The sequence below is a fragment of the Ursus maritimus genome, unplaced genomic scaffold (assembly GCF_017311325.1).
Source record: "Ursus maritimus isolate PB19 unplaced genomic scaffold, ASM1731132v1 scaffold_4, whole genome shotgun sequence".
NCBI lineage: Eukaryota > Metazoa > Chordata > Mammalia > Carnivora > Ursidae > Ursus > Ursus maritimus.
Window position 1 is genome coordinate 83,237,686 of NW_024426552.1, and position 25,925 is coordinate 83,263,610.

At 43.2% G+C, this 25,925-nt stretch overlaps 1 protein-coding gene across 2 annotated transcripts in view; it reads right to left on the minus strand.

Annotated features, from left to right (window-relative positions):
• The window catches only part of USP13 (ubiquitin specific peptidase 13), a 105,320-nt gene that overhangs the window by 12,461 nt on the left and 66,934 nt on the right, over nucleotides 1-25,925 (minus strand). For both annotated transcript variants that reach the window (XM_040621562.1, XM_040621563.1), the window contains exons 11-19: nucleotides 23,790-23,915; nucleotides 22,560-22,713; nucleotides 20,241-20,415; nucleotides 13,788-13,876; nucleotides 11,342-11,464; nucleotides 9,982-10,008; nucleotides 6,515-6,658; nucleotides 4,394-4,560; nucleotides 2,675-2,828 (exon numbers count right to left, since the gene is read on the minus strand). In XM_040621562.1, the coding sequence (XP_040477496.1) occupies nucleotides 2,675-2,828; nucleotides 4,394-4,560; nucleotides 6,515-6,658; nucleotides 9,982-10,008; nucleotides 11,342-11,464; nucleotides 13,788-13,876; nucleotides 20,241-20,415; nucleotides 22,560-22,713; nucleotides 23,790-23,915 (1,159 nt within the window). The remainder of the gene's footprint in view (nucleotides 1-2,674; nucleotides 2,829-4,393; nucleotides 4,561-6,514; nucleotides 6,659-9,981; nucleotides 10,009-11,341; nucleotides 11,465-13,787; nucleotides 13,877-20,240; nucleotides 20,416-22,559; nucleotides 22,714-23,789; nucleotides 23,916-25,925) is intronic.

Genomic DNA, 25,925 nt, shown 5'->3' on the forward strand with positions numbered 1-25,925 from the left:
CAACAACCACAGGGCCAGGAGTACCAAAAGATCACTCTGCAGTCAGCAAGCCCAAGGGGATCATGTGCTCTTCCATGACATTAATGACCATCTTCAAGAGAGTGGCGGGGCCCTCCAAGCTCCATCAGAAAACAGGGAAACCTAATGGGCAGACTCACCCTCTTTCTACAGCCATGTATCTTGGCAGCTTTACAATGGTCCCATCGTGTGGTTTATTCCTTCTGTGAGGGCTCACCATCCCAAAGAAAAGCCCATCACGGAAAACCAAGGAAGCAGTGAACCGATAGACATGTAACATGTAATAAATCCTGTTCATGAATTATTGAATAACACCCATTACAGCTTTTAATATTTTAGGCAAGCCACTGATTTCCACAAAGTAATACAAGACCCGTTAGATGAATATGGAAGTAGGGAGAACTGTATCTCATCCTCTTCTTACCCTGTTGGGATTGTGACAGTTTCAGTGAAGAAATTACTGTTTTATATAAAAGAAGAAGAAAGTTTTCCTCCCACCCTCTGTCTCTAGAGATAGATCAATACATACATTTTAGGTCTGGAAAGACTGCTAATGAGTAGACCATTAATGAGAGCTACAGCTATACCGTTACTGGAACGAATGCTGCTAAAGTAAAAAAAAAAAATTTTTTTTTGAGAGAGAGCACGAGGTGGGAGGGGCAGAGGGAGAGCGAAAGAATCTCAAGCAGGGTCCATGCCCAGCACAGAGCCTGGGGTGGGGCTTGATCTCATGACCCTCAGATCATGACTGGAGCCGAAATCAAGAGCCAGACGCCCAACCAACTGTACCACCCAGGCACCCCTGCTAACGTAAATTTAATTAAATCCAATTATTTTTTTACTCGGTACTTTCTACGTACTAGACACCATGAGCTTTATAAAAGTAAAACAGCCACTGCCCTCCACAAGCTCCCGAATAGGAGACACAGATATTTACATAAATAATTTTATTGCAAGATGAATTGGATAAGTCTTTCTTTTAAGATTTATTTATTTATTTGAGAGAGAAAGAGCACGAGCAGGGAAGGGGCCCGGGGAGAGAGAGAATCTCAAGCAGACTCCCTGCTGAGTGCGGGGCTCGAGCTCATGACCCTGAGATGATGACCAGAGCTGAAATGAAAAGTTGGACACTTAACCAACTAAGACACCTAGGTGCCCCTGAATTTGATACTTCTAATAACAGAAGAATAAATACTATATTATACGGGCTTCGGGCACAGGCCCTGGAGGCAGACGGCCTGGGTTGGGATTCTGCTTCTCCTCATCACTAGCTAGCTATGTGACTTTGACAAACTTAACCTTCTCTTCTACCTCAGTTTCTTCACCTATAAAATGGAGATAATCATGATATCCACCTCATAGGATCATTGTGAGAATTAAATATGGCACAAGTGGAAGTATTGTTCATGCTGGTATAATTATTACCAGCATGAGATAAGGGAGCACTAATTACGAAGGTCCCGGGAAAGCAATCCCGTGGAATGGGATCTGTGGCCAGGTTGTGAACAATGGTAAGGATTTTAGCGTGCAGTGACGGGACAGAAGGGCATTTCACAATCGAGGATCAACCTGAGCGCAAGCCTGGAAGTAGGAAGAAGGGGCTTAGTGCCCTGACGAGGCTGGTGGTGTGGCATCTGACCTGTAGGTGGGGGGAGAGTGGGTACAGAAAAAATAACACCGAGAGACAAGGCACGCTGGCATTTACCTAGAGGAGGTGATGAATGCCAGGCTAACAAGCCTAAACGCTTTCCGAGGCAACGACAGCCAAAGAGGCAGGGCATCACAATGGTGAAGAACATGGGATTCTGGATTTGAATTTTAGCTCCGACTCTGAAGAGCTGTGTGACCTTGGGCAAGGTAACTAACCTTTCTGTGCCTCTGTTTTCTCACATGTAAAAGAGATGTGTTAAAGACTAAATGAGAGTTCATATGCAAAGTTCTTAGAACCACTGCCTGGTGCATAGTGACACATATGTGTTTGCTGTTAAAAGGTAGAGTGCTCTGGGTGTTATACACAACTAATGAATCATCGAGCCTTACATCGAAAACCGGGGATGTACTGTATGGTGACTAACATAATATAATAAAAAATCATTATTAAAAAAAAAAAAAAAGGGTAGAGTGCTGTGCGACTCTTAATCTCGGGGTTGTGAGTTCGAGCCCCACATTAGGTGTAGAGATTACTAAAAAAAAGAAACTTAAAAAAAAAACGTAGACTACTGGCCGATGGCGCCTCTTGCTGCCATCTTGATTGGTCCTTCAGAAAATTATCAGCAGTTGGTATGGGCAATGACAGGGTCAAGGATATGACTGCTTTTCAGTCGTTCAAAAAAAAAAATTAACGTGAAAGTAAATGTTCTCTTTTGGACAAAAACTTCCATGGCCCATGAAAAAAAAACAAATCTCAATGGCAAAGTGACCGCAGGCACTACACGGAAGCACACACACTTCTAGGCAACGTGACTCTGAGTTTGTCCCACATTTTTTCAGATCACCATGGCCATGCAAAGTGGCAAAATGCACCATTTATGGGAAGGCGGGATCTGTGCTAACTTTTGGGTGATGGCAAAGGTTTTAATACGAGTGGTGGGAGGGAAGGGCATAAGCCGAATGCATGGTCACGACTGCTCCGACAATCCCTGAGGCAAGAACTTACTTCCAGATCCATCTTTGACTCTAGGTCCTTCAGGCTTGGCCTCAGAAATAATGTTTGCGTTGGCGTTATTCTCCATCTCGATCACAAAGTCACTGTCCTCCTCAAACTCAGGGTGACTAAAGATCCAATCCAGTGCTCTTTCCAGGTTATTATTCTAATAAAATAAAACATTTTTACAATGCATGCAGTCCCAGGGCCTCATTATATCCTGACCACTTGAACCAGGATGTCAAGCAGCTAAGACGGGAGGCCTGAATTCATTAGTCTTAAGTGCCTCTGAGTGCAAAGCTCTGACCCTGCATATGAAATGCACATTCAGCTGGCCTCTCCGAGTCTCCTAACTGAGGTCTGTAATTGGATTCACTGGGAAACAGTTCTGGGCAGCAGACCAGCATTCCAAAGCCCGTATCATCTCAGCGCAGCGTTTCTGCAGGCTGACGCTAACGATGGGCTACGGCCCACCACAGTCTGCCCTTTGCTCAAGTACAGCCCTTTCCTGGCCACACTGACTGCACACACTACATCCCCCATCAACTGTGTTTTCTGCAGAGAACTACGCCGGGCAGAGAGGGGCCAACATGAGGGCTGTGTTCGTGCCTCCTCTCCCACGATGTTAGCAGAATTGCTGAATTGCAGTGGAGACCAGATGAATGCCTTGATTAATGATGACAATACTGGTTAGTTAAGGACATTGTTTTAAACTTAACTCTGCAGTTCAAACCAATGACCATAAAAACATTTCCATTGTCCTCTGTTTGTGATATCATGGGCAGGTCAAAGAATTTGCTTAGACATCATCAGAATTGCCAATGAAACAGTCAGTCAAGAAAAATAAGTGGAGCAGAGCAAGTACCCTGGATAGAACTAACTCTGCTTAAGATATTTCAAGCACTTTAAAGTGCTCCAGCCACACTCCAGGAGTCAGGTGAGAGCAGCTATGACCTCAACAATGGAACCTCACAGGCAACTGGGCAGAACAGGTAAGCAGGAATTAGTAGCAGACATCCACTCAAAAATGCATATGGTGTGGCAAGGAAGGATGAGTTTTTAAAAAAACAAAAACAAAAAAAACCAGCACTTTCCTTCAATATTGAACAAATATCTGCTCTGCAAGAGGAAGACTTCGATCTACCCTCTAGTTTCACAGTCCTTCCCTCCCAATAACATCGGGAAGTACATGAATACCAGAAGGATCTTCTCCCCGCAGATGCAGAAGTGGAGAATTCCCAGGAGCTTCTCAGTCTTCTCTACGAGGACTTCTGCGAGACATTTCTCCAAGGTCTTGGTATCGGAAAAGCAAAATTTGTCCTAAAGAAACGCCTTATTGAACACGGAATCTTATGCATCCCTCTCTGCTCCAAGGCCACAAGGAAGCTCCAAGTCAAATCTTGGAGTCCCGCGCATAAACACTCAGGTGATACGGACTTCCTTTCGGTTTGGTCTTTCAGTTACTTTCATCTTGCCCCAGCTGCGTTATCTCCCTGTTGTTTTTTTATTTTTTATTCCCTATTCTTAAACTGCATCATTTCCCCCAATATTTATTTTAGCTGTACAGAGAATATATGCAAATGAATCTCTGGGGGCCACGGTGGGGTACAGAGTGAAACCAGCATGATTCAAAGTGATCGAGGGCCACTGGGAAGTCTCCACTGCTGCTGACAGCAATGCACATGGCCTCCGGTAAGAGGAGGTTTTCTCTCACACAGGCTCTCTGCTTACCGTGGCTCGCAGCGCCTGAACAGCCTGATTCCGATGGAATCCCATGGAGGTAATGATAGCTACAATTTCCTCCGGGGGTTGGTTATCCAGTCCAGTAGCACCAAAAACAGAGGCTCCAGCAGAAGCTGCTCCCCCATAACCAGGCATGGTCAGCGGTTCGGCAAAATCTGGGGAAGACAATCACGCTCAGACCTTTTCCTTTTTTTAGTCTTGAGATAAACAACACCATGGAGCTAAGAAGGAAAAATACCTACAAAGCTATAATAATGAAGACAGCTGGTATTGACATAAGGATAAACCTATAGATCAACTGAATAGGATTCAGAGAGTCCAAAAATGAACCCGCAGATTTATGGTCAGTTGAGCTCTGACAAGGGTGCCGAGACCATTCCAATGGGGACGGGGCAGTCTTCTCAACAGATGGTGCTGGAACAAGTGCATGTCCGCACGCAAGAGAATGAAGCTGGACCCCCGCCTCAGGCCATATTCAAAAATTAACTCAAAACGGCTCCCTGACCTCAATGGAGAGACCTTGAGTTAGGCAATGAACACAAGTGACAAAAGAAAAAATATAGATAAATTCGACTTCATCAAAATTAAAAGCTTTTGTACTTCAAAAAATGCCATCAAGAAAGTGAAAACACTCACAGAATGAGAGAACATATTTGCACATCATGTATCTGGTAAGGTGCTTGTATTCAGAATATGAAAAGAACCACTCAACACTAAAAAAAACCCAAAAAACCTCCTTAAAAATGGGCAACAGATTTGAATAAACATTTCTCCAAATGCCCAAAGACATGTCTTCATAAATTACCCACAAGCACAGAAAGTTGCTCTACACATCATTAGTCATCAGGGAAATGCAAATGAAAACCACCGTGAGCTACCATTTTCCCATCCACTGGAACGGCTGTAATAAGAACAACAATGACAAGTGTTGGTGAGGATGTGGAGAAACTGGAACCCTCACACGCGGTGCTAGAATGTAAAACGGTACAGCTGCTGTGGAAAACACTTTGGCAGTTCCTCAAAAAGGTAAACGTGGAGTTACCATATGACATAGCAACTCTACTCGAGAGAAATTAAAACATGTTCACACAAAAATGTGTACTCAAAATGTTTATAGCCGCAGTATTCACAACAATCAAAAACCAGGAACCGTCCAAATGTCCACCAATATATGAAAAGATAAATAGCTTGTGTGTCCCTACAGCAAAATGTTCTTTTAGTGGTGACAGCTGCAGAATTCCATGAATTTAAGAGAAAGCACGGAAATGTACACCTCAAATGGGTAAATTCTATGGTATGTGAATTCTACCTTAATATAAGTAGACAGAAGCAAAAGCTAACTAAACAGCCCCCATTTCTTCATGCACATTTTTCTATTTCAAGTCCTTATCATTTCTTCTAGAAGTGGAGGCGGACCTCAATTTATTGCACTTCATCTGACTTTGCAATTAAAGTATGAACATTTATTAGACATAATGCTATTATACACTTCATAGACTACAGAATGGTGTAAACATCACTTTTCTAGGCACTGGAAAAAACTCATTTGACTCACTTTAAGGTGATATTTTACTGTGGTCATCTGGGACTAAACCAGCAATATCTCTGACACATGCCTGTATAGCCCACGTCTTTCCAGTGGTCTTTGTGCCACTGAATTATAGACTTTAAAAGGGTGAATTACATCTCAAGAAAGTTATTATGAAAGAAAGAAAGAAAGAAAGAAAGAAAGAAAGAAAGAAAGAAAGAAAGAAAGAAAGAAAGAAAGAAAGAAAGAAAGGAAGAAAGGAAGGAAGGAAGGAAGAAAGAAAGAAAGGAAGAAAGGAAGAAAGGAAGAAAGGAAGAAAGGAAGAAAGGAAGAAAGAGAGAAAAGAGTAAAGGCGAACACTGTGAGTTTGCTTCATAGACAAAGAGCCCCCTCATTGCAGCAGAAAAAAAGTGAGCTAAGAGTGTAAATTATAAGGGGCAGGAAAAAGTGAGTGAAGAAGCTAAATTATGAGCTCAAAAGGCATTTTCTGGGACCCACTCAGAGGACATGGAAGGACCAAGGCTTAGCATCACTGAGGAGCCCATCAGACTCCAAAGCTACCCCCTCTTCCGACCACCCACCTGGCTCTTCCATGTGAACGATGATCCAGTTGAAGGCCACTTCAGCTCCCATATTTCCAGTAAAGTACACAGCCTTCCGACACGCTTCGAGGGGGAAACCCATCTCAGCCAGCTGCATCACTGATGACTCATCAATTTCTGAGGCTACGGAGCACAACAGAATACTCTGGTGTAAAAACATAAACTCTCTTAAAATGTAATCTCTCTTTCTCCTCATCCTAGCTTCCCCTCATCCACTAGCCACATGTATCAAAAGAAAGTGCTGTTTTGTTTGGTGTATAAATGGTGGTTTAACTTCATTTTGTTTGAATTCATCTAAATATTAAGCTATTTGAGCTTAAATATCTTTGACCTAAGTAGGAATCACGGTAATTACCTGGACAACGCAAGCACTGAAAAACAATTCCTTAATTTCATATGGGGAGATTGAGTGTATTCCCAGAACCATTCAGCCTCTCAGATCTTTCTCAAGACCTCTCCTACAGCAGCCTCTCCTATCACTGAGATCTGAAGAGAAAAGCATCATCCACAGGCCCAAAAGCCTATTCCTTAAATCTCACAGGAAGCTATGCCAGGCCTTTAGGTGTATCAGCAATCAAAGGAAATAATCAGCTCTGGGAAATGGACAGCCCAAATGTTAAGTATAGAAGGACAGACTATGTTCTGTAACGGTATACATTTAAGATATTAAAAAGAGATAGCTTTATAAACCTAATGTGGGCTTAGACACAGAGAGTCTTGTTTTCTTTTCTTTTCATAATGATATATAGATATTGGCGGAGATGTATGTGTATGTGTATGTATATGTGTATGTATACATGTATGCATATATGCACACGTATGTATATATAATGTATCAAATATACATAAAAACCTATAGGCATGTGTATATACATATATGTATGTGTAAACACAAATACATGTGTCTATAATACATATGTGTACCTGTGTATATATACACATCTGTATGTTTATGTATACACATTTGAACATGCATATACATGTGTGCTTACATGTATACACATATGTGTGTGCATGTGTGCACACATGCAAACCTACATAGTGCCCTCAAATTATCCAACAACTAGAGGGGAACAGGAGCACAAAATACATCCCTTATGTTTTCCACATCTGAGGTCTCTAATCTACTGAAAATTCTGCCAAAAAGGCAATTAGTAGAACTGAATAGTAGCAGTAGAACTGAGGATTGGAAATATCTGTTCTATAAAAACTATATTGAAAATGTGTTTATCAGGGCACCTGGGTGGCTCAGTCAGTTAAGCGCCTGACTCTTGATTTCAGCTCAGTCATGATCTCAGGGTCGTGAGATCAAGCGCCACCTCGGGCTCCATGCTGGGCATGGAGCCTGTTTAAGATTCTCTCCCTCTTCCACTCCCCCTCCTGCTCAACTCTCCCCCCCCCGCCCACCCATGCTCTCTTTCTTTAAAAAAAGAAAAAAGAAAAAGAAAATGTGCTTATCAAAGTTCTCTCTTACAAGGAGGATACACAGAACCTCCTTCCAAGACCAAATTTTAAGAAATCAATGATTTAGGACAGTGATGATTCCCAAGTTGTGTTCTATGACACCTTAGTGTTCTAAGAGAGACGCCATTATTGAACCACAAAACAAGGGGTTTCTATGGCCAAAGAAGTTTTAAAATCTACATTCTCTATTCTCCCTTTAGAAATTAACATTGTGCATTATTAGCATAGTGAAGACACAAAAGTCCTGTCTTAAAGATTTCTACGGTAAGGAAACTAGGAAACTCTTTCTATGGAACACCTTTCAACATCTTGTAAGACTCTAATGTTCCCTACAATGCAATTTAAGAAGTGCAGCTTAATGAGTGGTTATGTGTGTCTCTAATAACATATTAGATTGAAAACATCTAATACCATTTTTGTGAAAAATAAAAGTGAGCCAGGCACAGGTAAAGGCCAGTGGAAGGATACACGCCAAGTGTTAACAATGGTTATAGATGAGTGATGAAACCATAAATGACTCTTACTGCTAACCCAGTTTGTAAGTATCTTTTTACTTTCATAATAAGAAAAGAGTTAAAGTTATTCTTTAAAAATCTGAGAAGTTTCGATGCAAATGTCAAACAATCCCAGATAATTCTATTTTCTCCTGTTGAGTACAGGTAGTTGCTGATAAGACAGCAGGCTTAGATCCGGGAGGAAATCAATGGCCAAACCATGAACCCTGGAAACTGCTGAGTGCTCCCGGTCAGAGACAGACTCCTCTGGCCCAGTCAGCGCCCACCACCCATCACCTCCCCCGGGGCAAGAGCCTTGCAGGCCAGCCCTCTGCAGGATCAGGAGCAGCCAGCAAACCTCTCACATGCCAGAAAAGGTCAAGTGGCCTGAAAAGCACACTGTGGACTTCCAGCCCAGGTTCTGTTCCCAGCTCTTGGGTCTCTGAAGTTTCCTGAGTCTCAGTTTTATCTTCTGTAAAAGGTCACCTGCCCTGCCCTTCTTACTGTGATAATCAAATGAGAATCTGGATTTTATATAAATAGTAAAGTTATATACTATTGAAAGAATTTGTGAAATAATAAACGCAATAAGACTCATGGTAACCATTCCAAAGTATTAACAACCATTGTCATTATTATAATTAGATTATTCACCGAGGCAATGATTTTCCCAAGACCCTCGCTGACCCTAACAGTTTCTAGCAATGAGCAAATCATAACCGACCAAGGAAAGGAAATGTGGAGGTCTAAGCCACGTGATCAATCATTTGCAGTGTAAAACACATGAACTTCTAAATTAACAATAGTTTGTCTCCAGAAGGGCTTTGTAGATAACAGATTCAGTATTTAGTGTTAAACACTCTCCCTTCCTCCTAATTAATATCCAAATATTCACTATAAATAGTTTATTATGTTCTTTTCAGAAAACCATGAGTTATCAACTCCTAGAGGATTAAGGAACTGAAAGACTATAAAATTAACAGACTATCCAATGACACTACTAACCTTAAGAGTATTAATTAATGTTACCATGTCCTCTCAGTCATGAGTCTTCACTACATGTCCCACAGCAAGAAGGGCAAAAATGCCTGGCCACTGGGCTGTCACTGCAGAAAGAGCCCTACTCGTGCCCAGAGTGGGAAGAAATGGCCACCTGAGCCCACCCTCACATGTGAGGAGACTAAAGCTCAGAGAAGCAAAGCACACATTTCCAGCCTGCCGTCATAAACGGCAGGGCCACGTTTCCAGTCCAGCGCTGGTTGGCTTTCATGCTGGTGACCGCTCTCCTGAGCCACAGAGCCGCTAATCACCGTGCGTCCGGTTTACATGTGCTGCTAACTCAACTTGCAGACAAAGAGTCATTCCCACCCAGGAAAAGCTGCACACACACACATGCAGAGAACAATGCCCCTTTATGAAATTCCCACAGATAAACGTCAGACCAATGACAACTGTAGGACACTGAGAAAAATTTCGAAAGATACATACGGTCTATCAGTTGGTTCATCAGGCGATCTGGAAATTAACAGAGAGGCAGAGAATGAGACCAAAGCATGGCAAAGAGTTCTAGAGAAAGAAAAAGAGTCCATGCAGGGCAATCCCTAATCCCTCACCCCTAGGGATCCCACGCTGTTGTCAACCCCTCAGCACCCCACCACACCCAGCCTGCACATGAAATCATTACAGTAGGGAGTGAAAATAGACAGGTTTCAGACATTTCAACCAGGTAAAACATAATTATCATCTTAATGAACTAAATAATTTATCTCCCTGCATTTCTAAGAACTTCGTATAATTACAAACTAAGGATTCTGTTAAGAACATCAGAGAAAGCAGGAGCAGTGCTAATAAACCAGCCTGTACTCCTCTGATGCTCCCAGTGAACTCTGCTCTCTGGCCCCTTTAATGGGCCACGCATACCACATAACCCAGAGGGTCCCGCATGCAGGTCCCTTCTCTACTCTCCACACTCTACAATTTAACATCTGACTTAGCGTCCGAGAATAATGGAATAATGGAACATAGAGGCCTATCTTGAATCCTATCTTGCTCCTCCTGGATTCACCTTACCCTTCTTTTGCACTTGAATATGGTCACCAATAATATTCAATGTTCAACTGATGAGAAACCTGTGGAAGAGGGGCCCAGCGTGCTCTATCACCATTAATTGACCTAATCAACTGATTACAAAGGTGAACATTAAGTAAACAGGTGAGCAAATGAAACAGAATGAAACTGATTTCATCAGTAACTGAGCTAAAAATGAAACCGAGATTTTTTGGACACTGTCCTCGGATCCACAAAAGTGAAACAATTATTTTCTGCATGTACTTTTCCCTGAAAAAGCTAAGTATTCTGAACAAAAATTTCACCTTCACAGGGCAAACTCCTCCCTTGCTATGAAACAGTGACAAAGCTGGGGAGGTGAAATGTGGTCAAGATTTTTAAACCAACGCACACTACTGAATTTCCCCTTTGGGTTATCCAGAGGTACTCCCGACATGACACAGCACCTCAAGATTGAGAGCCTACTGAAAGCACACTCCTTCTCTTCCCTAAGGAGAGGGAAGGAGAGAGGGACGCCAGAGGCAACATAACCTAAAAACTTTATTGGAGATTTGCTGCCCTCTATTGCCAGTGATTTCTGCAGGTCCGTTTTAACTACTCATGATGGGTCTGTCCCTCTTCCCATGTCGGCTTGAAGTTTACAGTTGCGGCCAGGCCTCACTACTGTGTGTCGATGATGGGTCACAACACAGGCAGATGGCCAAGGGATGAGAAGAGACTCTTCCACTGGGGGTGGGGTGGGGAGAGGGTAGGAGAACATCCTCCTGGCAGAAGGTGGTACCTTTTGAGTCATCAGGAATGACTATAGGGGGGCTGATGTCCGGAAGTTCCTCCTCTCCTGGCTGTAACCCCCTGGCTCGGAGATGGTTGATATCAAGTAGGTCTGGCATATCAATAGAAACATCTACAAAGTGAGAGAGATTACATTCGCTGGACTCTCCAAAAACCCACAATCGCCCCCCAAAGCAAGCACCTCTAGGCAGAGCTAAGGGAATGTTGTTCAGGCCCCTGGAGTAGATCCCTGGACCAGCAGACTCACTGAGACTAGTTAGATTTCATGGAGAACCGGGGGAAAGGACAGAGCATTTCACACTGAACAAGCCAGAGGGTGCAAACTGGGAGCCCAAAGACCAGTGGTAGCAAACAGAATGTCTGATGTTTTTAAAACGTTGGAAACAAATTCAATTTTTAAATCAGAAGATTTCATTCCAGATTATTTTGAAAAACAAATATTCTCATATGGTAACAAGTGCCCTGGGGCTGCTCTTCGGCTTCCACTCTAGATAACATGTGCCCCACAGGACTGCGAGACACAGAGCCCACTGCTCACGACTGTCCCCGTGACCCTGAGCGGCATATTTGCGATTCTGATTTTTATGGTTTTCTGAGCCGCGTCTTTATCCAAAGCGGAAATACCCAAGAAAGACCAAGTTCGCTAGGCTACACGTTCCTTATATCCAATGTACCCCATCGTTCGCATCATCCCCCGTCCATCTGAGGCCGTCGAGTTTGCAGCCCCTAGATTACGCGCTTTCTCAGAGCCTGACGGCCGCAGTGATCAGTCTCACCAAGGTAATAAGGAATGAAGTTTTAAAGAAATAAATTCGATCTCAAGTGTATTAGTCTTGGGAAATGTTTTTTAACGTCTCAGGTCAGTTGTTATTGGGCTGACTTACTCAAATACAAAATTTATCGGTCTAAGAGCCTGTTGAGATTTAGTATTCTATTCAGATGAGATAATAATGAAAAATGGGTCCAAATGTTGGCGTGGAATAGGTCTCTCGGGCTGGCAAACAGGACTTGAAAATACTATCCCCAAAACCAGTTATGAGGCCAGGTATGTAAATCCTAGTTTAAAACAACAATCCAAAGAAAAAAGCTTAGTAAAAAAATTTTTTGTCAATCTCAGGGGACAACAAAACAAACATAATGTCTGACCCACAAAATCAATACAACTGTTCTTCCACAGAGAAGTTCAGGTTCATTAAAGCAAGCTTTGAGGCTCCTTTAAATTCAGCAAGTCTATGAAATCTGATCTGAATTTTTTACCCTTTACGGAAATTCCAAGGACAGCGAAAAATAAGAACGCTGTTTCCAAAGCAGCTGCAAGGCTTTAGGAGAAAGCAGCCTTGTCTCTCAGGTACCTCTCAGGTCCACAGAGGACAGGCTGAGTGGTGAGCATCCTGCCCACAAAATCGCTGCACCGGGAAAATCGAAGATGAGCCGCAGACTCAGCCACGGCCCTGTGTCCTGTCACGTGGCAAACAAAGGCCGTGGCAACTGAGTGCTGGAGGCTCCCGGGGAAATCAGTCCTGCCGATTTCACATTCTTTTTACCTACCCTCTCCAGATGAGCCGGTGAGTGCTTCATGAACCAGTGTAAGGCCTGAGTTGTCGTTTTTTAAGCACTCAGAAACATAAAACCTTTAAAAGACTGGCAGACAGTCTGAGGGGCTTGCTTGAGAAATGACAAAGGGTAAAACTGTACATCCTTCCGTGGCACGGGGGACCGCCTAATAACACCTTGACTTTGGATCCTGATGATGGAGAAAAGGTTCTTACACATTGCCTGGAAAACTCGGACCTCTAACAAGGGTCAAGGGCCTTTAAAATTAGCCAGAAAAAAGCCCAACGAAGCCAAATCAAATCCTTTTTTTGACAATTTCATGCAACTGACTGTACTCATTTTATTATTAATAAAATTTGTATGCTGTAAGTGACTGTGATTAGCCACACCTGCCTGCTTCGGAGGCCGAGGAGAGCTATTAAGAGGAGCATGTATCTTCGGTTACCTGCACCTCCAAGTGTGGGCTTTGGACCAGCAGCACCAGCAGCACCAGTATCGCCGGGGAGCTTGTGAGAAATAAAGACTCCCAGGCCCCACCCCAGACCTGCTGAACTAGCCCCTGCATTCTGCCACGAGCCCAGGTAATTTGTATGCATGTTAAAGTTTGGGAAGCATTGTTCATTTGATAACATGGGGGTCCCATTTTCACTCTTGGAGCCCAGTCATTCCAGAATGCATTATTAGAGGGATGGGTAACATGGGGTGATTTTCATTGTCAGTGCGTATCTTATGCTCTTGACTCAAAAGAGTAAGGTGGGGATGATGGGAAATGAATGACATGGAACTATTTCTGACAGCCAACCACACGGGCCCCTTCAGATGCCATTTTTTTCCAATGGCTAACTTGATGTTTTAAGCAAAAGCATGCAAAAGATACCTACCAAATTTTTTGGGAACCCAGTCAAGACCAAAAGTGAACTTCTTTATCTGCACTACCAAGTATTCAGGGAATGAGGCAAAGCGAGATGTTCTGGGAAACACAAGGGGATTAGATCAATGAAACAAGGCAATAAGAATCGTGAATATAGTTTTTGAAGCATCACAAGCTGATTGTCCGAGGCCTACCTGGCCGCGCCAGCCACTGCACCGAAGAGGAGGAACACGCAAACAGACATTAGCTGACACACACGCACCCACCCCAGTCACTCGTCCTGGCCTTCTCACAAGGACAAAGTGTTTAACAGAGGACAACGGTGTCCTTTGAGAGGGATCTGGAGCATGTTGCAAAATTACACTTTTACTTTGCTGTGGGGCTTTGTATTTCTGAAAAGTATTTTCAACCATAGACATTTGTTTTTTTCTAAAGCCCTTGTTAGATTTTAGTACAGTGGACCCTTGAACAATGCAGAGGTTAGGGGTGCTGACCCCCTGCCTTGTAGTAAAAAATATACATATAACTTTTGATTCCCCAAGAACTTAACTACTAATAGTCTACTGCTGCCCAGAAGCCTTATCAATAATATCAAGAGTCAATTAACACACATTTTTAGGTTATATGTATTATATACTGTATTCTTACAATAAAATAAGCTAGAGAAAATACAGCATTGTACTATAAAAAGCCCAAAGGACCCACACAGTTCAAACCTGTGTTGTTCAAGGGTCAACTGTGTGTGTGTGTGTGTGTGTGTGTGTGTGTGTACACACATATTACATTTGCAGGAGTGTGCAGGCATGCGTCTGCTCTGTGCTTACATGTATGGTTTGAAAGGCTCCCCAAGCAATCCTGACATACCCCCCAGCCACCCCTCCCATGAATCACTATCCTACAACACAAAGTTGGCCTGAGGAGCATTCAGTGGAACTTTGGTTGAGGTTGACTATTGGAAATGCCAAAGCCTCATTAAAATACTACTGTATCTAAAATCCATGGATCCTAAAGGGGTATCTATGTATGTATGTGTGTATATATACGCATACATATATACACATACATATACATATATATATTTAAAGATTTAAGGTTCAGATTTAGCTTTTTAGTTAAGTATCTTAAATATCTTAATCTTAACCTTAAATTTTTAAATTAATACATATAGTCAATATCTCGAGTTTCCCTTCAAACTTTCAGGAATTGCCTGGACTTTGCTTTGACAATTTTATGCAGACTATTCACCTAGTACACCAAATCCATGCCCCAGTTCCAGCTCATTCTCTCCACATGTATCATCTTGGTTATAACAACCATTTCTACGTCAGTGTCAATGTGGATAGAGTAGGTATATGTAAGAAAGAAAATAAGCTGTAGGCAAATACTATATGTATCTTTTAAAATAAAAGATTCTAGGGGCGCCTGGGTGGCTCAGTCCTTAAGCGTCTGCCTTCGGCTCAGGGCGTGATCCCAGGGTCCTGGGATCGAGCCCCACATTGGGTTCCCTGCTCTGCTGGGAGCCTGGTTCTTCCTCTCCCACTCCCCCTGCTTGTGTTCCCTCTCTCCCGGGCTGTCTCTCTCTGTCAAATAAATAAATAAAATCTTTTTTATAAATAAATAAATAAATAAATAATAAATAAATAAATAAACGAATAAATAAATAAAAAGATTCTAGAACACCGTCCCCACAAACTCGACTTTTCAAATCTAAGCCATCACCTTCCACTTGGAATGCATCCTCCCAGAATTCAGAAAGCAAATACAAGTGTATTGCTGCCCCCTAGTGTAGAAGAGAAACCACAGTACAGGGACAGAGCACTATCCAAAAAAAGGGTCAGAAGATGTGGATTTGGGTCTAAGATATGCTACATAATTCACTCCAAATGTGAACAAATCACTGACCCTCCCTGAGGCTCCATTTCCACATCTACAAAACAGATTTATTGATAATATCTACCTTCCAGAGCTGTGCAATGTTCATGAAATGATGTGAAACCACTTGGCACACTAGAATATATACTATGTATACCTAGGAAATTCGCATGATTATTTTGTCATAAAAGAGCTAGAATCCACCAGGCGTTGGACACTGACTCAGACTGTTGCTGACCTGTTTTTTGTCCCAGGCAAGTCACTTAACGTCTCTGGATCCCAAATTCTCCATCATAATGGTAGAAGCCTATAGGCAATAATGTTAAGGGAGTTCTTTCAAAAAAAGGAGATTAACCATCCTAAGGAATTTATCTATTATTATCCTGGTTCAGTCTTCAGAAATTATCATATTACCTCTAATTAGGTTTTCCTATTTTCTGAGAAGCAGTAATAAACATCATTCTTACTTAAATATAGCCAAGTCCTAATTTCACCAAAATCCAACAAATGCCATCCAGTTTTTTCAACTAATGTAAAAATGTCACCTTTCTGATTGACCTCTTCCTCTCATCCCATCAACTTAAAAGCTGGAAAACATGTAACAGTAAGATCAGCCAAAAGTCATCAGTAAATCAATGACTTCCAAAATGTGGTTCAGAAGCCCCAAGACTCTTGCAGTTGCTCTGTGGTCAGTAGCTGGGGGAGTAAATCAGCTGGTGATACCAGGGGGCAAGGGGCAGCACAGGGAACTGGAGGCCAGGTTGGGTGGGGGAGGGGTGGGTAATTTAACACATCCCTTTGCTGTGGGTAACTACCAATCTGAGAGTACCAGAAATCAGGTTGTATGACACCCACATTACATTTGCCCTGTTAAGTAAATGCACTTTATTCATTTTTGTAGCCTCTACAGGGTCTCAAATTAAATTACACAGGTAGTAACTACTGCTCAATATATATTTGTTCAAAATAATGTCAAAATTAATAATTTGCATTCATTAGTTGCAGGTTTGGGACAACAAGTTTGTTACCGAAATCTAGCAAAGTAAGCACCACTTACTCTTTCATTCCTAAAATTCATTCTTGGAAATTAAAATTTTTCTTGAAAAGTTATATCTTTAATAAAGACCATTAGAATGTAAGTCATTCAAATAGATCTAGGTAGACAGACAGCAAATTTACCTCCAAAACCTGCTATGGGAACTAAATGAGCCAGCAAAGTGCTTAGAATAGTGCCTGACAACACTATTGTGCTGTCTATTGACAACCTGTTATCATTATTTAAACTATATCAACTGTTCACTAATTATAATTGAGGCAAAAACACTACAAAAGCCTTAATAAGAAAAAAATATAAACTGTCCCTTTCCATGAAATTAAGATTGTCTATTGTATTGAAAACCTGGCAACTAAAAAAATACAGTTCTGTCCTTTCCATTAAATATGTCGAAAATATGATAATTAATCAACCACAGTCAAACCTTACGACCCAAAGCCAAGAAAAGGAAGGAAAGATAAAAACAATGGTTATAACAATTATAGCATACACTTACTCTGCTCCGGGCACTACACAAAGCACTTTGCACAGTTTATCTCTCCTTACCCTCAGGCCCAACCCTATGAAGAAAGTACTATTATCATCCCCGCTTACAGATAAGGAAACAGCAGCTTAGGGTCACTGGGCCAAGGTCACATGTCAGTTAAGATTCAAACACTGCCCGTCCACCTAAAGCTTGTGCTCTGGAAACCCACACTGTGCTCTCCTCGTCATAAATGATAAAAGTCAAGACAAAATCTCTCCCTATTGACCCTTAACCCGTGAGCTGCTGGAGGGCAGGAACTAGGTCTTGTTCAACTCATTGCCTAGAATATTCCAGGTGAGCAATAATACTTGCTAGATGAATGAAATTTCCAAATACTGATATTCTTCCCAGAAACAGTCCATTCAGGACTATTTAAGAGAAGAGTCTTTATGTCTGGTCCATACTAACCAAAGATCTACAAAAAGGACACCTTTTGCCTCTTACTGGCCTTTTAGGCTCTGGGTCTGACACAAGAAAAATTCAAGGCTCCAAACATATAGTAAGGAGATCATGTCTATATTGCTAGAAATAAGAAAGAAAAAAAAAACCCTTTTAGAAATCCACTGAACTGGCGTCCCCAAAACTAATATTTGAAACATGGTAAGGCCTAATAAGGAATATGCAAGGCTATATAAGGATTACAAGGATATGAGCATAAGCAAGCATGAACAGGAATGTGGGGTACTATATAACAGAGGCATTAAGAGTTTAAACTTCGAACTCAATCGATCTGAATGCATTCCAGGTCTGCCACTTACTGGCCAATTACTTCTTTTATTTCCTCATCCATAAAATGGGGAGAATAATAGCACCTACCCCATAGTAAATATCAAGAGGATTAAATGATAATTGATGGTAAGTGCTTAACACATGACCTGGAATGATAAGTGGACAAAAAGTGGTAGTTGCTTTATTATCCTAAAACATGCTTTCTCTTTTTCCACAAAGACCAGTTTTCAATTACTAACAATTGGATACATCCAGTATTAACTTTTTTCATATACATAAAACCATGAGACCACATGTATGTATAAAAGACAGAGGAAAAGGAAAACTACATTTAATATCTACTGTTAAGGATTACAGAAAGCAGAAACCCCTCCCCTATATAGTTATGTTCGCACTGCCTACAACTAAATATTTCGTAGCACTTGAGGAGAAAACCAGGTAAGCAAGCATCATTCCTCCATTACAGATGGCAGAAGGACATTGGGTGGTGACTTTGCCCGAGGATAGAACATAAGCTGAGAAATGGACACGGGAGAAGAATCCAGATCTCCTGACCACTTGCCCTGGGGTGAGAGCCTCTGACTCTAGAAAGCTAATGCCTTCCAACTCCGTTTTAACATGGGCCTTTCCCAAGTGATGAGAAGGCTCCTTCCTGAAGGGCCAGAGACTATGTCATACCTTGTACTTCTAAGACATGAGGCTACTTTTCTGAAGAGCAGAAAAGGGTGGCTAAGCAGACAGGGAATGAAGGACACTCTGCAGCTTACACCTGATGCTGGGGACTTTCTAGGTGGTCAGGTGCCCTGATCACTTCTATGTCCCACGTGGAATCAGAATTAAAGCACAAAGAGAAAAGAATCCATCTTTGAGGAACCTCCCACCTATTGTCAATAACTAAAGTTAAAAAAAAAAAATCATCATGTTGTACGCCTTAAACTTATACAATATCATTTCATCTCAATATGCAGCAATATGTCAATATCTCAATACTGTCATCAATATCTCAATAAAGCTGGGGGGAAAATAATGAAAGAAATCGGGTCTACCACTAAGATAGTGTGTAGATGTCTAACTGCCCAATGTGTCCAGGCTGCAGTGAAGTGAATCTCACGCATTGAACATGCCAGCTCACCAACACTTCTCTGTAAGGACACACACACACACACACACACACACACAGATCCCATAACTGAGCAATCCTAGCATGAAAACTTACTCCACAATGGATAACTGATAACTGAATGGACTATTATCAATCTCATTTGGATACGAACAACATTTTTAAAAAGTATTTTAAGATAATATGGCCTTTTTTACACTTCTGAAATAAAGTCTTTGTGTTTTCCCATTTTTAACATACGAAGTCAATCATCTGAAACAAAGGGGCATCCCGAGCGACGGCTGTTGCAGAGAACCAGCTACTCGAGGGGGGAGAAACATCCAGCCGTGGCTCTTCACGCCTCACACCCCGCTGCATCAACTAGAGCTCCGTTTTAGCTAGGAGGACGGACGGCCAAAGAATACCAAAAAGGAGCAAAATTCCCAGGGCCAGACTTTCAGACCTCCTTTCATTTTATGGCACTCTGAGTGCTCTTTTTCCAGTTGTGCGATGTGCATTGGCAAGGACTTGACTGTATAAAACAATTAATCAAGTGGGGAAAAAAATATTTTATGTACCCGACAATGAGGTGCATGATGTGGAAACAGAGGCTCTTCTACACCCTGAGCAGCTCATCTGAACGATGCTCAGAAGCCCTATGTCCACTTCGAGATGCTCCGAGAGCCCCGGTCACCACGTACTAAGCCAAGTCTTTAATTATGGAATTAAAATCGATCACAGTGGAGTTTAAATATCGAAGACTGTCTTAAGTATTTCTGTAATCTCTTTTTTAATATCATTTTTGCCATGTGGTAGTAGGGGTGGGGGTTTCGGGGGAGTTTTTGGCAAAAAAAAAAAAAAAAAGCAAATTCCTAATAAAGGATAAACCACAACTTTCTTCCAAAAATAAATAAATAAATAGAAGAGAAGACATTCCCTCTCTAGCACACAGCATAGATTATAAGCCTGGTTTCTTGGACAGGCCTCACACAAGCGAGCTCTATGACCATTAGGGTTGCATGAATCATAACCCCATCTCACTACACACAAGCAAGCGTGCGCAGACTCGTACAACACCCCACCACCTCTCCCCTACCCAGTCCCCACCTCTCAAAGGGCCCCTCCTCACCCCACTACCACCACACAAGCACAAACACACAAGTGAACACACATGCGCACTTACTTCACACCCGCAGACTTTGCTTGTAGGGCGCTGCTCCAGAAATCATCTACGTTCTCCGGTTCAGAAAAGGCCTGAAGGCAGGCACTAAAGGGTATCTTGGCACGAACCAACTCCGGAAGGGGTCTTCTGTTTGCTTCCGCTTCCCTTCTCGTTAACTCATAGGCAATCAGCTCATCTGAGAAAAAGAGCAAATGAATGACCTTGTACTCTATCTTCTTGAAGTGGAAAACACCCTCTTTGGTCAATCTCTCTGCAGATGTCTGGGCCAGGGCAGGATTGCTTACTTGTTGCCCTTCACGGATGCAGAAAAGCCTGCTGAAAGGCTGTTCTCAAGCCATCTTTAAAGGGGCGCCAACAGGCTTTGTGAACCATTCATATTTTTTGCCTGTTCCCCTTTGAGACTGACAGCAGGGACCTGTGAACTCCAGCCCAGATCGGAGGCTCTGACCTCACACGTGCTGCGAGTGATGCAGGAACCTGGTCCAGAGGTCAAGGCTGGGATTACCCAATGCCACCTTCCAATCACGAAGTCTTCACACCACAGAATTTCACACTGAAGGAGACCCAAGGGTCATCTCTTCATTCTGATTAGAGGTCATGGACCAAGGGGCAAGATGAACTATAGGGACCACAGTCCTCCACTGCACTCAGCCCATGATTCTAACCAACACTGCCCAGACAACTTCGGGTTGAGGTTACGCACAAGGTCAGATAGCAGAGCTACCAACCTAGAAGGCCTTTCTACACGATTCCTACTCAAATGATTAAATACCAAGGGGGAAAAAAGACAGCACATTATCAACTTCCCAGGAGTCAGCAGATCTGCTCTTGGAAACAGCCTATAAGTCAAAATTTTATATAGTTTTGAATGGGTCTTTCTGGGAATTCCTTTTGTTTACAAAAAAGAAAAAATCACTCCTGATTTATCAGTTTTTAGGCACCCTTATGCACCTACGTGTTTTCTTAAGCACTTCTGAATACGGGTTTAAAATTCATTGTCCAGTCCACAATCAGTTTATGATGTACTTATAGCTAGGATGCCAGCATTAGGTGTTCCCAACAATCAACTTCCAGAGACTAAATTATAAATCTTTCTGAAAGAGAATAGTTACCACTCATAAATTATAAACACTGAGTTAGAGAGGATCACAGAACTGAGCAGAACATCCCAGAGGCTGGCAAGAGAAAACAATTAAGCCTAATTCTAAAAAGGAAATAAACCACAGACCTCTACCCTCATTTCTCCCTTATATAATGGATAAGAATTAAGAAATTGACCAAAAGCTGCACGAGCTTATAGAAAATGGAAATCATTTCATCTTAAAATCATCATAATCATCGCTTTTCAATTAGCACAATATACTGAACGCCCCCTCCAAAAAAAGAAGAAAGAAGGCCACCCAGTGAGTTACAGATCTTTGCAGAAATGACCAGTTCGTGGGACACAACAATATAGCAGACATTTCATCTTTTTCTGCTTCTAAATGTTAATTCTAAGAAATACCATTTGTGGGGCGCCTGGGTGGCACAGTGGTTAAGCGTCTGCCTTTGGCTCAGGGCGTGATCCCGGCGTTATGGGATCGAGCCCCACATCAGGCTCCTCCGCTAGGAGCCTGCTTCTTCCTCTCCCACTCCCCCTGCTTGTGTTCCCTCTCTCGCTGGCTGTCTCTCTCTCTGTCAAATAAAAAAAAAAAAAAATACCATTTGTCTATTCTGCCTGGGAAGAACCAGACAGGCTGACTGAAGAAAATTTCCCGAGACCCCAGCAGTTCCTCTACCTTCTTCCTGCTTCCGAAATCCAAAGACCCTTCAAATGGGCCTCACTCCTACAAGAGCCCTGCCCCACTACATCTCCCACAGGAGCAGTCTTCAATACTCATATGCCAAAGTCGGATTATTTCAAGAGATCACTGCTAGAACGTCTTACCTCGAAAAATGCAGTTCTGATCATTTCCCCCAGAATTTATGGCACAACTCTTGAGTGCTAACGTTAAAGAATTTTCCACATCTATAATTACAAATAATGTTCCCCCAAATTAAGCTGACTCCAAGCCAACCAGTTGGTCAAATTTATAGTAAAATAGGTTCTACCCAAAATCCCTCCAACAAAAACCCTCCGTGAAGCATCTGACTCTTCTCACAAGAAAGGCACATGGGGACTGAGGAAAAGAGGAAAAGAGACGTGTGAACCAGACACCATCTGGGCTGGGTCTCCTCCTGACACGACTTAGAAGTGACTAAACCGCATTATCTCCGGTTCGAGGGTGTGTCGCTCGGAGGAGGAAGCACATCGCCAATTTCCCACTTTGGGACCGTTACCCTTGTTGGTTGCCGCCTCCATGGCCACAGGTAACTGCATCAGGTAATCCACCCTCTCCGTGTAGCGGACTTTGCGCGTCTGACAGCACTGAATACGTTCTTCCACCAAAAACCGAAAAACATCACTTGGGTTTTCTGAGCCAATGCGGTTCCTCTGAAGGTTAGATTAGATCAGGTTAGTAAACATATGCACATGAAGCCGTGAATAAAAATTGGCACAAGAGAGAATATGTGGATCTGGCGTTACTAAGCATTCCTTGGGGCATGGCAGGTCGCCAGAGTACTTTAATAACAAAACGCAGGCGTATATCCAAAAACGGGGGACTGGTTAAATAAACTATAGTTCATCGTGTGAATGAACATGATGCAGCCACTAACAGTTATGAAAGAGGAACTGACCTCAAGGGAATCAGAAGAAAGGGGGTGAGGGAGCCAGACGAAAAAGAAGGGGGGAGAGTAAAGGTCTGCCCTGCAAAAATTAAGGCACGTGATATGATTGTGGAAATGCATTGGTGTAAATTATACACAAAAAAGAAATCATGCTACGTTCAAATATGTAATGATGTGGCAAAACATTCGCAACACCTTATGTGGAAAGCAGTGCTTCTAAAACAGCACGGCGGGAATTAACAAACGCACCCGGAAAGTGACTGGTGGGTCAGACTCCAAAATGTTAGCCCTGCTTATTTGTAGGGGCTGTTACCACTGGCTATTTTGACTTTCTCCTTTGTGCCTTTTTATGTCTTCCACAGAGAACATTTTTGTAATCAGAAAAAAAGAAGTTGTTTTTTAAGAGGGGGAAGAAAGCCTTTAATCACGAATTCCCGGTAGCTTTTAAAAACCACAGCACAGAATGTGATTCGACTCTGCTGGGAGCAAAGTACGACCATCTCTGAGTGGTGGCACAAGGACACCAAATACCACACTAGACTCTTAAGGAGCTTTGTCATGGAGCCAAAAAAAAAAAAAAAAAACCAAAAAACTTTAGATGAAATAACAGACAAACTTTCCTTTAAGTACAAATTAAAAGGAGAACGGAGAGATCCAGAAGTGCTACAAAAGAAGGCATGAGCAGGGATCACGCCACACAAGGCAGTACGAGCTGGGACCGTGACAGACCGGGGAAAGGGGCTGGGGTGGGCAATCCCGGCCCCGCCACAGGGGACCACCCTGGGCGCCATGCACCCTTCTTACAACCTTTCGAACATTTCCGAAGACTGACTTACTCACCTCTACTAGATTCACCAGGTGCAAGAAAAACTCCTGGGCATCCTGCTGTCTATTAGAGGAGAATTCGGGGTGGCTCTTGCTTACAAAGGCCTTAAACATGCGTGGAGAGATCCCATTCTGTTGAGGCTGAAACGGAAAAACAAAACCAACTCACCACACTTTCCTACACATTCAGGGCACTAAGCAGCCCGCAGAGTAGGGATTATTACCATAAGCCCCAGTCTTCAGAGGAGACGACTGAAGCCCACGGAAGCTACACAATGGTAAGAGCCAACACTCACTGGACGTGTCCTGTGGAGCGGGCACCACTAACAAGACATGATCAACACCCCCACTTTCTAAGGAAAGGCACCATGAGGTCCCTCGTCACAGGGTCTGCTGTGAGAGCCCACTGCAGAGCAGGCCAGAGAGGCGGCGTGAGTGGGGGTCCTGGGAAAGAAGGTAACACCTCCCTCCCCTCCCCATGAGAGAGCAGGAGAGAGGCCCTGGTAGAGACGGGGGTGCAGGCATTCCTCGTCTGATTGTGCTTCGCTTTACTGTGATGTGACCATACGGTGTTTTTTACAAATTGAAAGTTCGTGGCAGCCCCGTGTCAAGCAAGTCTACTGGTGTCGTTTTCCCAACACCATTTGCTCATTTTGCATCTGTGTGTCAACTTTTGGTCATTCTCGAAATATTTCAAACTTCTTCATTTTATGGTATTTGTTATGGTGATCTGTGCTCAGTAATTACACTTCACTGAAAGCTCAGAGGACGGTCAGCATTTTTCAGCAATAAGGTGCTTTTAATTAAGGTATGTACATTGTTTTTTTAGACATAATGCTATTGCACACTGACTAGACCACAGTATCACGTAAGCATCATTTTTATAGGCACTGGGAAACCAAAAAATTCATTTGGCTCACTTGACTGCAACAGTCCCTTCGTTGTGGTGGTCTGGAAGCAAACCACGTTGTCTCCGAGGTATGCCTGTACTTGCAAGGTTGTCTCCGAGGTATGCCTGTACTTGCAAGGACAGGAAATGACACCACACACCCCGGTAACCGCTGCAGAGGTGCTCAGGCCACGCATCGGCCCTGGGCTGTTTCTGGATCAGAGCATGGTTGTTTCCAGGAGCTTGCCCCTCACCTGGAGATGCTGGAGGAGGCTGGCAGCAGCTGCCAGGATGACAGAGTGGGAAGAGCGGGTGGTGGGGACCACTCTGGAGGACAAGGCTACATGAACTTCCCCAGGGACCGGAAGGATAGCTCAGAAGGTAGCCAGCCTCCTTCAGAAAGGACACTGCCTAAGACAATGGAAGGTCGGCTGGCGGAGAAGACTTGAGGCAGGAGCCGGTGGGGGGGGTTACAGAGGTCAGCTGGACAGAGCATCGGGGAGAGGTCCCAGGGGAGGTCCCTAAGAGGACAAGCAGGGAGGATGGACATCTCTAAAGAACCACTAATGTGCCCCTACAAAAAGGCCAGCATGGCAGCCGGGAGGGAGCCAAATATTCTAGCTCGGCGAAAGGCTCTGCCTCTTGTCTAACGTCTCCATCCTATGGTCCTTGCTTGACTCTGGTGGGGCCAGACTCGGAGGGAGCAAGGACCAAAGACGACCAGAGGATGCTGATGCTAACCCTTGCGCACCGCTGGATTCCAAGACTCCCATGCTTGGTAAGGGAGAGAAGCTTTAACTGCCTTTGATGTGAACTGGACTTTTTGAATGCTGCTCATCTCCAGGAACTCACTGGAAAGCCACACAATCTGCCTGAGATGCTCTGAAGAAGCAGAGTGGGGTGAGGCCACATCACCATTGAGGACAGAGATGGGCTCATGAGAAAGCTGACTCCTGAGTCCCCTCCAAGTTCACACATCTAATAATAGTGTCACCTGTCACTTCATTTCACACTCAACAATAACCCTGCAGAGACGGTACTGCCGTTTTCCACATTTTATAGCTGGGGGAACTGAGATGGGTAAGGAAGTGCCAGACAGGTCTTCCAACTCCAAGTGGTCTTCCAGCCAGATTACCATGCAGCTAACAGAGCAGAACCAGAACGAAGTCCAGGTTCTGACTCCAATTCCAGGCTCTCTGATGCAAAGATGGGAGTGGTGGCTGTAGCCCCTCATAGGTCTCAGTGAGACACACCTCACCTTG